Source organism: Lissotriton helveticus, chromosome 1_1 (genome assembly GCF_964261635.1).
Source record: "Lissotriton helveticus chromosome 1_1, aLisHel1.1, whole genome shotgun sequence".
In the NCBI taxonomy this organism is placed as follows: domain Eukaryota; kingdom Metazoa; phylum Chordata; class Amphibia; order Caudata; family Salamandridae; genus Lissotriton; species Lissotriton helveticus.
The window spans coordinates 1909638586-1909652176 of NC_136057.1; the positions used below are offsets into that span (position 1 = coordinate 1909638586).

General features: G+C 42.7%; 1 protein-coding gene across 1 annotated transcript in view; it reads left to right on the forward strand.

Moving 5' to 3' along the window:
- Positions 1-10917, forward strand: part of HMGCS2 (3-hydroxy-3-methylglutaryl-CoA synthase 2) — a 68794-nt gene extending 57877 nt beyond the window's left edge. The window contains exons 8-10 of the mRNA XM_078643017.1: positions 3528-3653; positions 8504-8644; positions 10601-10917. Of these exons, the coding sequence (XP_078499143.1) occupies positions 3528-3653; positions 8504-8616 (239 nt within the window). The 3' untranslated portion in view covers positions 8617-8644; positions 10601-10917. The remainder of the gene's footprint in view (positions 1-3527; positions 3654-8503; positions 8645-10600) is intronic.
- The last annotated feature ends 2674 nt before the right edge of the window (positions 10918-13591 follow it).

The window sequence follows — 13591 nt, forward strand, 5'->3', positions numbered from 1 at the left end:
GGTGGAAAGCACCGGGACCTGATTCTGAGAGGGGGTCCCCCCGCCGCTGCTTTGTCCGGCGGCCCTGGTCCTCGGGGCCCGGACTCCGCTTGTTTGGGGCACCGGTGCTGGTGCGGGCGGAGACCCGTTTTGGGCGGACATCCTTTTGGCATCGAAGCCGCCCTTGCTGGGACCCCCGGCGCTTGTAAAGTCCTACATTTGAGAACTGTTATTTCCGGGGGTCCTCGTGGGCGGCGATTGGGCTGATTCATGAAATGGCGGCCGGCCCTCTGGAACGAGAGTCACCCTGTGGCGGCGGGCCCGAATTGCCTGATTGTGTGGGGATCGGATCTGGTGGGCGTGAGCCGACAGTCAGAGATATCCTGGAAGCCCTCAGATCCCTGCACGCTTCCCTGGCCATGGGCGTCTCGGTGGGTCCGCCACGATCCGCCGCCATTTTGGGCGGCCGTTTCTTCTTGTCGCCCTCTTGTTTCGATGCCCCCATTGCCTCACCCCCCTCGATTGACCTGAGTGTCTCCACCACTGATCGGAGATCGTGTAGTGTGCTGGTGACTTTGGGGCGTCCTGCTTTTCAAGGTTCGGACCCCGGGGACTCGGATGCTGTACTGCGACCCTGTTTGACATTGTTGCCTGGAATTATGGGTGGACTTACTCCTGCGCCTGCTTCGATGACTTTGCCTGTGTTTAAAATTGGGACCACCTCGCCCGCTCCAGTGGCGCAACTGAACTCCTGTTTCTCATGGCTCGTGCTTCGATTGTTGATGCATCGATACTTTCAGTTTGGACTACTGCTCACTTTTCGATCTATCTACCCCCCACGTAGCTATGCTAGTCACCATTCCACTCGATTATATGCTGATTTCGTATTTGGTATGTGGTTGTACATTGCCCTGTGGTGGGTGGGGTTTGTCGCTCGGAAGGGTTGGGGGTGAAATGTACGACTTCTGCTTGATTCCCGGTATGCGATTTCGTTGCACAATTGTCTCTGATCGTAGAGGGGTGGGAGGTCCCCTTCTTCTAATATTTTGTGGCGCGTGATGGGGTGTCGTCCTGGTCTGTTTTTGATTGTACTTGTCGGGTTGGGCGGAGGGCTGTGGCCTACCGTTTGTATTATAGTTATTCTGCTCCTCCCTCCTGTTTTCTTTCTCCGCTTTTGTGGCCTTTTTGTCTCGTTTTTCTTTCTTTCTTCTTGCTATATTTCGGGTTCCGGTTTAGGGCGACAGGCTCGCTGTTTGAAGGGTAGGCCGTAGCCTTCTACAGGGGTGCAGGGTGGGACGGGTGGGTTGGGTTCTATTTTTTGTTTGTCTTCTGGTTCTATGGCCCTTTTGTATCTCTTTTTCGTGAGGCCGCGTCTGTCCCGACCTCCTATGGTGTGTTTCGGGTGGGGGTATGGCAAAGTTACTCCTCCTGCTACATTTCGGCTGTCTTTCCATCCGATTGCCATGCCCCACTTGGGCCGCTAATCCTTTTGTCTCCTGTCCTCCCACCACGGGGAGCCGTGTCGGCGTGTCTTTTACCTTTCTTTTTTCATATTTCCTTATCCCCTTTTTATTGTTTGGTTTTTCTTCCCTCCATTTTCCTTTCCCTTCCTCTTCCCCCCCCCTATCTAGTCCCCCTTCCCTTTTTCCTTCCTGCGTCCCAGAGGGTACTGTGACGGGCGGGTTTTCATGCATTGTCTTCCGATCCCGCTGTTCTGGCTTGGTAGTGTCCCGGGTGGTGGGCGTGTTGTGAGGATAATGCTCAGGGGCTGACTGTATCTCACATATCCTGATTTCTTGACTGCATTGTGTTGTCCCCCTGATATTTTGCCCCATGCCCCCTTCTTAATGTTGAGGTTGATTACGGGATGTCGGATGCCTCCGTATTGCAAGTGTGCCTGTCATACGTCCTCTCCCCTTATTGTAAAATTAAGCCTTCTTTACTCCTGTGTTTTTGCCCTTTAGTTTCTGTATTTCTTCTCCCCTATTGCGATTGTACGGCCTCTGCTTTGTATTGATTGATTGTGTACTATTTGCCTGATGACTCCTGACTGTTTTGTACACTGCGGCCGGCCGGCTTGGTTGTGGGCCTCGATTTGTCTTCTTTGGATATCAATAAAGGTTTTAAAAAATAAATAAATAAATAAAAATTAGTGCCATCAGTCTGTGGGTCCAGTTTCTTAAGGAGAAACTCTCCATATCCCACAGGTAAGTTCAGGGAGCTATCCCTACTTCTATATGCCTGAATATTTAGAAGGGGTGATTCATTTCTTTGCCACCCCTTGTGGGGTTATCCTGGCGAAGGCAGTTTCATCGTCACCACCAGGTCAAGGCAGTAGTCTGTACACGGGTTGGTCAAAGTGAACTCTGTGGCCACGTCAGCAGGTTCAGAATGCAGCAGCTTTCCTCCTGCTTAAAAGAGGGATTTCATCATGTCCTCCTTTATGGCTTAACACTTGCTGAAGTTCCATTTCAGATGGTTCGACATTGCTGAGAAGGCTTACTTTGCACCAATCCCACTTTACCTTACAATCAACTTGCACATATCTTAGCCCTCCCAACTTCATGTTTCTTATTGTTCTTTTGAAAGTGGGACGGGGTAAAGGGTAGGAGATCTCTGTCTTTGCTGATATTTAGACCATCTTAAATGTAAAACATTGCCTCCCGAATGTCCATTCAAAAGCTAAAAGACCATACATATATGGTTCCTACCTCAAGAAGCTTCAGTGCGTTCTTTACTTGTGGCTAATGATGGTGAGCCCAGTTGAGGACCATATTGTTATGTACTGAGTCAAATCTAACTATCCAATCCCCCATCCAGTCCTGGAGACACGGAAATGAGATAAGCAAGACATAAGGTAGAACATTTAGCCTCCAAGCGGTGCGTTACCAGGGGTGGGAGTCACCATCAGTATGTGAACTTAAAATGAAATGTTAAGAAGAAAGCTCTACAAACACACTTGGGTGATCAGAGACTGTGAGATCTGAGTGCTTGTTTCACAAAGAGACATTGAGTTGGCGAATAGGAAAAAAGGAAGCAAAATTCCTATCGATACACAACCACAAAGCAGAAAAACCTACATCAGTCGGATGTCTCATTAATGAAGAGTGTGCTTCCATAACATAGAAGTACTACTTATTGCCTCACAGATTCCATGGTACCGCCACTTTAAGGAGGAAAAAGACTGGTCCTGTACTCACAAAGTCTTTTTAAATGATTTTATGTCACTGCTCACATTTAATTTAATGTTCTTTGTGGGAGGAGAGGGTGGTAACAAATAGAATATTAAACACAGGTAATATATAGCAATAGCTAATGAACCACCACAGGTGGTTGGACAATGTTATAACCAAGGCCCATGCTTCAGAGCAAGGGTTTGAACATAATGGTTGATGCACAGGGTTCCTTCCATCTCTACAGTTCTATAACGTTATCTCGTATGATCCTCTGTGTTTTGTTCTCAAGCACAGCATATTCTTTATTTCAGCATTGCAAATCCAGCTGTTTCTTTCCCAGATAACAAGTCAGTTTTCTGCTCTCTCCTCCAGGTTCTCCTCTCAATGAGGTGTTGTCCAGCCTCTCTGACCTTCCTGGGCGCCTGGAGGCCAGGAAACAAGTTAAGCCAGAGGAGTTTGCAAATATCATGAAGCTGAAAGAGGAAACACATCATTTAGGTAAGAATGAGAGAGCCCTCTGTGGACAGAAAACAACAAGAACATGACTTTAGACGAATTCACCAAGAAAGGACATGTCCATGGAGGTGGTGTGAGGGGAGAGAAACTGGGAGGAGGGCACAATCAATCAATCGATTAATCAATCAGTAGATTTGTAGAGCTTTGCTGGTTACCAGTCCAGGTGCTGGCAAGGTCCTTTTGATTAGCCGAATAGCCGGGTCTTCAGGTATTTTTAGAACTGAGAAAGAGATCGGAAAGTTAGTGGATGAAAGAATAGCTTGTTCCATTGTCTTTGCTGCTAGGTAGGAGAAAAAGCGACATCCACATCTTCCATATTGGATGCAGGGGTGAGGCTTATAGAAAGGGACACGAGGTGTCTGGTGGGCTGATAGAAGCGCAGGCGATGGTTCAAGTAAGCGGGCCTCAGTTGTGTAGGTGATGTGGGTTTGTCTAAGGAGGTGCATGACGAGTCTGGCTGCAGGGTTCTGTATGGTCTGTAGTCATTGAAGGAGGTGAGCTGCAATCCCTGCATTGAGAGAAATTGCATAGTCCAGTCGGCTGGAGATGAGGGTTAGGGTGATGGTGCGTCTTGAGCTTTGAGGTAGCCATTTGTACATCTTACAAAGCATGCGCTGTATGAAGAAGCAGGAGCAGGAGAAGGAGTTGACCTGAGTCGACATGTTTAGCTTTTGTCCAGAATGATGCCTAGGTTCCTAGCGTGACAAGAAAGACAACATGAGAAAACCCAGAAACCCAGTTGAGGTGTATCTGAGAACAAACAATACTTCAACAGGTAATATTTTCAAAAGACAATTAGGGTGCAAAATCAATTGCAAGCAAACAGAAATGGGAAAGAACACCAAGACTGGATAGTGCAGTCTGTATTGAAATTCTTAATGCAGTACATTTAGTAAGGTCAACAATATTACATCATATGCAACTGTAATCCGATGTTATAGAGCACACAATGGGCTCTTGAAAGGGTGCATGTGCACGTGATATGGTGGAATAAACAGCGGAACGGTGCAATATTTTAAAATGGATACATAACATGAGCAGTGAGAGAACAGTTAGTTAGGAACATGTTATGAACCAAGAAAGCCAAGAGTAAGCTGAGTGGTAGACGACGTTTCAACCTGTTTGAGCTCAGGTCATCATCAGCCAATTGTGCACCTTATCGAATTTCCTTCTGCTCAACTCCTGGGTTGAATTGCCCCCCCCCCCCAGAGTTATAGCGTTTCAATTAGGAATCCCCTCGCTGATAAGCCTCACAGCAACTGTCAAGTCATTGAATGATCCCGTCCTGATGATGACTTGAACTCAAACAGGTCGAAACGCCGTTGACTACTCAGGGTACTCTTGGCTTTCTTGGTTCCTTATATCCTTATATGTTCTTTACTAACTGTTTTCTCGCTGCTCATGTTAAGCATACATTTTAAAATATTGTGCCGTTCCCCTGTTTATTCCAACATATCACGTGTCTCACTTGCGCCTTTCACCCTTTCACAAGCATGTTGTGTGCACTAAAACTTTGGATTACACTTGCATATGATGTAATATTGCGGACATAACTAAATGTACTGTATTGAGAGTTTCAATACGGACTGCACTATCCAATCTTGTTGTTGTTTCCTGTCAATTGATCTTCCACCCTATCTAATTATGTTTTTGCAATATTACCTGTTGAGACATTGTTACTAGATTCCTAGATTGTGCAGTGAGGGCAAGAGTAGGTCCCAGTTCTGACGGTCACCAAGATGCATCCCATGGGGAGCATGTGTTCCTGAAAATCAATTCCTCTATCTTGTCCGAGTTGAGCTTCAGGCAGTTGTCCTTCATCTAGTTGGTGACATCTGTCATGCAGTTGTGGAAGTTGTTCTTGGTGCTGTTGTTGTCTTCAGAGAGGGAGAAGATGAGTTGTGTGCCTTCTGCCCAGGATATGATGTTGAGTACATGGGTTTTGTCGATGCTGGCCAGAGGTGTCATATAAGTTATGAAGAGGGTGGGGCTGAGCGAGGATACTTGGGATACTCCACATATGATTTCCTTGGGTTCAGAGGTGAATGGGGGAAGGCAGAGTTGTTGCCTTCTTCTGGTGAGGAAAGAGCTGATCCCTCTGAGAACAGCTCCTTGGATGCCTATGTTGCACGGCATTGTGATGAGTATGTGGTGGCAGACTGTATCAAAGGCTGCTGAGAGGTCTAGGAGGATCAGAGCCACAGACTCTTCTCAGTCAAGTAGGGCTTGGATGTCGTCGGTAGCCGCGATGAGTGCTGTCTCGGTGCTGTTGTTACTTTAGAATCTGGATTGGGAAGAGTAGAGTAGAAGGTGTTTGAGATGTGAGGAGAGTAGTTGAGGGCCGGAGCCTGAAAATGCCCTCTGCGTCACTGGAGTACTGGATGAGATCATGCAAATCATGTGAGTTGTGTATATTTAATATAGCTGCATGCCAACACTTTCTCCACTAAAGTAACAGTAATGCTTAAATACAATTGATAGCAAGGTGCAATGGGTGTTTTGGCTAAATTGTGAGATTTAAGATACCATGCTGGGTTATGTGCACATTGATAGTTTGTTGTGTTTGGAATGAGCAGCTTGTGGTTCTGCTCCTCCATAGTTAGTCTCCATTCTATCATTGTTCATTTGGACTCTTTCATTATTAGTATGGATCCTGTCATAGATCATGTGTGTTCCTTCTCTCTTGGTCTTGATTTCTTTGAGTAACACCATAGTTAGCAAAAGATATATCGTGCTTCCTGTCCTTTGAATTCCTCTCAGTGCTTACTTTGTTAAAAAAAAAACTAAGTGCTGAGGGCTGGAATTTGCATTAAGGGGCAACTGCCCACTTCCATTATTGGCGACACACACACACCCATCAGTGGCAATGTCAAAAGCTTTTGATGGTTTTAACAGTGATGTAATTGCCATATGTGCAATTCCATTTCAAGGTATTTTGAGAGGTACATGTTTTGCAACCATTTCTCTTACTTTTGCCACCCACATACTATACCTGTTCACTGGGTTCATGAGTAATGTCTCCCAGCAAGGGATGCAATAAGAGACAATGGGGCATATTAACAAAGAACAGGGAAAATTAACCCTAAGGGCGCTTAACGTTAATTTTTTTTAACGCCTGCTATTGCTGGATAATATCGCCTGGTTATTGCGTTATTAACAACGCTAACCACCTAGGCGATAAAAATTCGAGCGATAGCGGCATTTCGAGAGGTTATCGCTGGTAATGCAGCGATAAAACTACAAAGATAGGGATATTATTGTTGATAGCCTATGGTGGACTTAGCCATGTAATCCACCTTCCATTGGATTACATGGCTAAGTCTGAAAATTAGCAGATGTAAAAAAGCAGCGTTAACCGTGGTTAGTGCTGCTTTTTTTGTCTCTAACAGGGTTAGCGTGAAGCTAGATAATAGGAGAAATGTCGCATAGCGACATTTCTCCTAATATTTTGCACTGTAACGCCCATTTTGCATCTCATTAGAGATGCAAAGGAAAGCGTAGTGAAAAAGAGTGCTAACATGCGATTTTCCATGTTAGCACCCTGTTGTTGATAGGGCGATATTTTTATCTCCGCTTCTTTGGCTTTTAAAGCCAAAAAAGTGGAGATAAAGCCCTTGATAATATGTCCCAATGTTTCCAATTCACTGAACAGATCCTGTGTGCGAAGATGGCAGATCATGTTGGAACTATGTTGGATGAGCCCATTATGAATGGAGTGGTTGTCTAGTGACCAAGGCGTCCATGACTGGGAGGGTTTCTAGGTCAAGAAGCATGATAAGACTGCAGAAGTTAGATGCATGTTTGTGTGCAAAGCAAACGTTTCTGAGCCCAACAGGCAGAGGTAGTACAGTCTTGGGGCTGATGATGTGAATCGGTCTGTATAGACTGTGTGGGCAATATGAGAGTGGGTGGTTTAGATTCATGGGATAATGCATGTGTGGAGATAGTGAGGGTGGAGAGTGCCACACATCAAATCAATTAGACATGGAGAAAACCTCATTAGGGATTGATTCAAAGATATATTTGACCGCTGAGGGGTTCAAAAGCACACCTCAACAAGGAGAAACTGAAAAGCAAAGTTCACTGCAAGTCAATTCAACGGCACCATTCACCAGAGAGCGATTCAAAAGCACAGTTCAACGGGGAATAATCCAAATGCACTGCTCATCATTGAGGTATTCAGATTCACAGTTTTTGGGCTAACAGTTGTGGAAGGATTAAAGCATAATTTACTAAGTAGGGGTGCTGCAGTATCCATGTAGATTTGGAGGCGACATACAGTGTCTGGTTCTGTTTCTTTTACTTTGGGTTCCACCTCATTATACTGAGATTTATTGCGGTTAATTCACATCTTTTATGGCTAATTTAGGATACAGTGGCTTGCCTGGGATTTACTGTGATTATGTTGATTTTCGACATGATTCTTCATGGTTCTGGCCCAGTCTCTTTGATGTCTAACATGGCTACGTTAGGCACTGGCTAGCTTGGAGTTCTGTGCAGCCTGGGATTGCTTCTGTTTTGGTTGAGGTTTAGCACTGCATGTGTTGGAATCAAAGTATTCACTGATTTAGTCCTAGTTATGTTCTGATCCTGTTTGGTTGCCTTTTCATGTTGATTGGGGTTTGGCCCTGCACTGGACGGGTTGTGGATCTCTTTTGTTTGCATTGTTGCTCTCTGAGGTTGTGTTGCAATGATGTGCTATTACATTTTAGTTCTTGGTTGGTTGGTTTTGCCACTGTGTTGGGTGGGTTTGAGCTGACAGAGAGCCAGTTATATGTTTATTGGATGGGTTCAGGACGTTGTATTTCAGATATCTTGTCTCTTTTTTTCAGCAAACTACACCCCACAGGGTAATGTGAGCGATTTGTCCCCAGGCACCTGGTATCTTACTCAAGTGGATGCAAAGCACCGTCGATCATATTCCCGAAGCCCAACCAAAGAATAAGTGGCTGGCCACCCATGACCTGGCTCAGGTATGTCAGGAGATCCCCCTGAAGGCTCCGTGCTTTCCTGCAAATATGAAAAGGATGAACTCAACATAACACTCTTTCTGTATCCTTCTGATACATGAAATGTTCCAGCTCCATAACTCTTCTGTAGTCCTTCGTTCTGTTACAGCTATCTTCAGCTGCACCGAAAACATAAGCCCACGTGTGCCTTGATTTGTGGGCTACAGACATATTACATAAGCTCTATGCTTCATGCTTGACAAATATCAAGATTATGTATGGATCTGTCAAATCTATAGGCAGAATCCTTAGCTTTGGGTTTTTATGCACAAATCTGTATAGAAAGGATTATCTTGGCACTGTTGTTAATGGCAGGGTTATGCAAAGATGGAATAATGGACAACCAATAGAGAAAAATTGTACTACTTTTCTTTTATGGAGCTTTGACAAAAGAGGTGCAGTTCAGTGTACCATTTTGATGCCACACAGAATATGTTCCCAAGCAATTCTGTTTATTCTTCCAAGCTGACAAATATATTAATAGCACACTTGACTATTTTCTTCCTCTGCACTTTCACTACTTTCATTTGCATTGGACTAGGTTGTTTGGAAAGGGCATATCTTTCTTCACAGTCTGTCTATGAAGCTTGACTACCATTTCCTTCTGGACGACTTCTTTCTGGGAAGCCAGAAACAGAAGTTTGTAGACGTTATTCTAAAATAAGCTGATATTTGAAGGATTTAGAAAAAGTGTGAATCAACCATTGGGCCCACAGTTCTTAAAACATTGGGCCACTGTGCCATAGAGATAGGCCATAATCAACAGTAGCAGGAATGGGGTATAGTAATGGTTTAAAAACGTCCAATTAAGCAAGTATGCACATTTTGTTGATATCCACAAACCTCTTGCCTACAGATTACATTAATATTCCCTAATGCAGACTCTAAAGAGTTCCATAACCTCAGACAGGCTTAATGTTGGCAGTGGACATTGGATCTTGTTTTCATATTCCAAAATGTATTAGTATATGAAGCAAACTATTTGCGACATCCTTTTAAAAATATGTATCCTTAAATTCCACCAGTTGTTTGGTTTCTTACTTGTACTATTTTATGTACAACATGGATATTCTGCGGTGTCTATCCTTTCCTTTTTTAGAATTGAAGTATGCAATTTCTAAGTCTCCGCAAAACAGGGAGCAAGCAATTAAAAGAAAGGCTTTTGGAGCCTTCATGCCTTCAAAGACTTCATGCTTCTCTCATTGAACTGGATGAGATGTTTTAAGTGTTTTGATGGTCCAAAATATCTGTATCCAAGGACCGGTGCGGGTAGTTCTGGCAACATTATATAGTGGATCTTGGGAAATCTACTGTTTATTACTCTGCAAATTAGGAGAGTTCTTCTGCCAAATTTAGATATGAAACCCTACTTTTGCTTGGTGAATCAATTCACTTTTTAGGGGGTTTAGTTTTTTCAAGATGGGGTTTCAAAGAATCTTATCTTGGAACAGACTAATTTGCTTTTTAAATATTGGTTTTGTTTTATAATTTGAATCAATGTCTTTTTTTAAACCATGATTTGTTTTATTTTTTAAAAATCACCACGTTTTATCCAAAAATAAATTTTATTTCAACAAATAAATTAGAGACTGCAATTTTTCTAGATCATTTGTTTTGGTAAACATAGCTGTTGAGTCGCAATCACATGTGAAACAAATGTTGGGCTAAATCTACTTTATCTGTCATGTTCATACATTAAATCTGCTTATTCTCAGTTTTAGCACATAAGTGATTTCACTTTTACGATTAGTTGTATTTCAAAATTGCAATAACTGAAACAAAGGAATGACTGCACTGTAAAAAATGCATCTTTACTAGGGCTCAGTTCTGTAACTGCCACATACGAGAGCAGTTACAAACCTGTTAAACACTTGCATTAAGACCTATGTAAAACCTGGGTATTTGTATTCCTTTCCGCAGCCTGATGCAGCACCCGAAGAATTCTATAATCGTCTAGCAGGAACTCATCTCACGAATGACACCCACGCCATGCTCTCCAAATGTATAAACAGAATGGAACTATCAGAAGAAACACCCAATAGATTTCTTCTACCTCCTATTGATGAGTTTTGTGCTGACAGCATCATTGATACTACATAACTGTGTGGAATGCACTATCACTGTCTTTTATTCTTAGTTAAAATACCCCTGCCCTGTGTTTTTTACTATGTATTGTTGTGTTACTGAATTCTAAAATGGTATTTCAGTCACGTTACATTAAAAACAATGTTTTTTTACTTCTCTGTGATTATTGCATGGTGTCTGTATGATTATAGGTATTACATAATCACTTATTTTCTGCTCAAAGGCCAAGCCATACCCAGTTAGAAAAAACATTTCATTAGGACCCTCATTCACTGCAAGCCAGAAAATTATATGTGGGACCAGGGTAGCCATAACTCAGTACAAATTGTTCAAAAAGTTGATCAGATCAGTAACAGCAGACCAGTGAGAATGAGCTGATTTGTATGTCATTACTCCAAGCCATGGCCCTCACATGCCAGCCTCAGGCTGTAATGAAACACAAATTCAAGAGACCTCTACAAAGAATTGACAATGATTAACTTTGATTTAACATTACATACCTGGCTCACAATGCAAGCATAACCTAGACAGTGAGTACTGTTTAGTGGTCCAGGAGATTAGCCTTTTGAGATATTGACTATTTCTGTGTGGCAGTAACCTGAATGCAAAGGTTAATCCTCTTAAAACAATGGAGGATCTTAACTCAAGGCACGTGTGAATAAGGGTGGGGATTGGGGACATGCACAAGATCATTGCATAAAAATAGCCGGTTATAGTAAGAAAGTGAGTCATCTATGTAGCTAAAATGAAATGATTGTGAGATGTGTGAGGCGTGTGCCTATCGTTGTTTAGTGCATGGATGTTCCCCTTAGGTCTAGGCGAGCCAGATCTATGCCAACTTATCAGGCTATCCATGTATGATCAATTTATAGACAGTGAATAAAATGCATAAAACTGAATTTATGTACGGTGTCAATGGGCATGTCGAAAATCTACCTACCTACATTTTCCAACTTGTCCCCGATTTAGGACATAAAATAGACAAACTAGTTGGACGACAAGAAAGCAAGGACCACAAGGTTATGCAATATTTAGACATCTGGTTCTGACCTAACGGTATCTGGTTGGAATTAAACTTTCTCAGATTACCCATCTTAAAAATCCTTCTATGCTGAATGATATACTAATCACAAGAATGTATAAATGTATTTATAGAGTGGGTCTTGTTTTAGCACGCTCCAGATGACTGCCACCGAGTGTGCATTGACATAACGGGGATTAAAGGCACATGGACTCAATGTCATGGGTTGAAACATCGATGCTGAAGAGAGAAGGTCATGCCGACTCTCATTTGGTCCCCAAGGAACAAGTGAAAAGATGAATCTTCTGCTTCTTCCTGAATGCTAAGCGGTCTTCCACATTGTATGGCATCTGACAGAGCTCCATCAGCGATCAATTAGCCACAATAGTCTGTTAGATGAGAAGTTGATGAGAAGTACGGCACATTAAGATCCTGGTACCCCGGGTAGACGATACCCTAGGGGAGGAATCTGTGGTAGTATAAAGTGACAGTCTAAATATTTAATTAAAATCGGCTTGTGACTCACACAGACCATTTAGCTCTCAATGTAATTTTAAGATTTATAATTTACATGACGCTCTGATATGGACTATGGGCCTGATTTACTACTTGGTACTCCATCACAAACGCCACAGATATCCTGTTCGCTTTATTACAAGTACCATAGAATATAGTGCACATGTAATAAGGATGGGATATCCATCCCATTTGTGACAAAGTACCTGTCCGCCAAACTCGAAATCAGGCCCTATGTTACAGCTGCAGGAGTCAAAAGAATATTCAATATTTGATATTCTGAAGCAACATGAGCATTGCTCTCAGCACCTGAAGTATCATTGTTTCATAAATAAATGCTATATAAACCATGATGCAATTTTCAAAGCTGCAAAATAAAATGAAGGTATTTGCGTAGAGATGAGTCTATGATCTAATTTCACACAGACTCATTGGAGGGCCAGAACAAAAATACAGTGCTGGGTGTGACACTGAGACAGCACCAGGCAAATAAAGTAATTTTGCATTTTGATGAATTCAATATTATAACTGTAGACAAATTCCCCTACTTGCCATGGTGATAGCAGAGACATCTAGAGTCACTCCACACCTAAGTTCCCCAGCTACATCAATTTAAGAAATACCTGGCTTAATATGGTATTGTTATAAACAATTTTTACAGTTGTAATTATTAATATCAAATGTATAGCGCACAATCAGAAGTCACTGTGAAACGACATTTAGGTGTGGGTGATCATACTGAATGCTGCATTTAGAGATGGTGGTCACTAACAAATAAAAACCATATTGCATCTGTATACATAAGATTGGACGCGTTGAGCGCTTTGACTAGTGTACCTCAAATACAAAAGGTACTGCATTGCATCTGTATATATAAGACTGGATACACTGAGGGGCTTATTTATGAGCCCTTGTGACACATTTGCGCGTCGATGCATCACTTTTTGTAAACCCATGAGCTACATTATATCTGTGTCAGGTATAATGTATGCAGGGTGGGCGTTACCCCGCCCCATGTGAAAGGACACTTTGCTGGAGTTGCATCTGTAATACTGACGTATCTGTAACTCCTTGTGACATGATGCGCTGTACTTTAAATGCGGCACATCTATGGTGTCGCAAGAAGGGCGCACTGAGAAATGTCGCAGCAATGCAAAACTTAGCAAAAATAAGGCCCTGAGTGCTTTGGCTATAGTACCTCAAATACAAAAGGATGGGCCATATTAAAAAGGAGATCAAAATTAAGATCAACAACTTCCAACCTCAATAATGCCATTCATAGAAAGGAT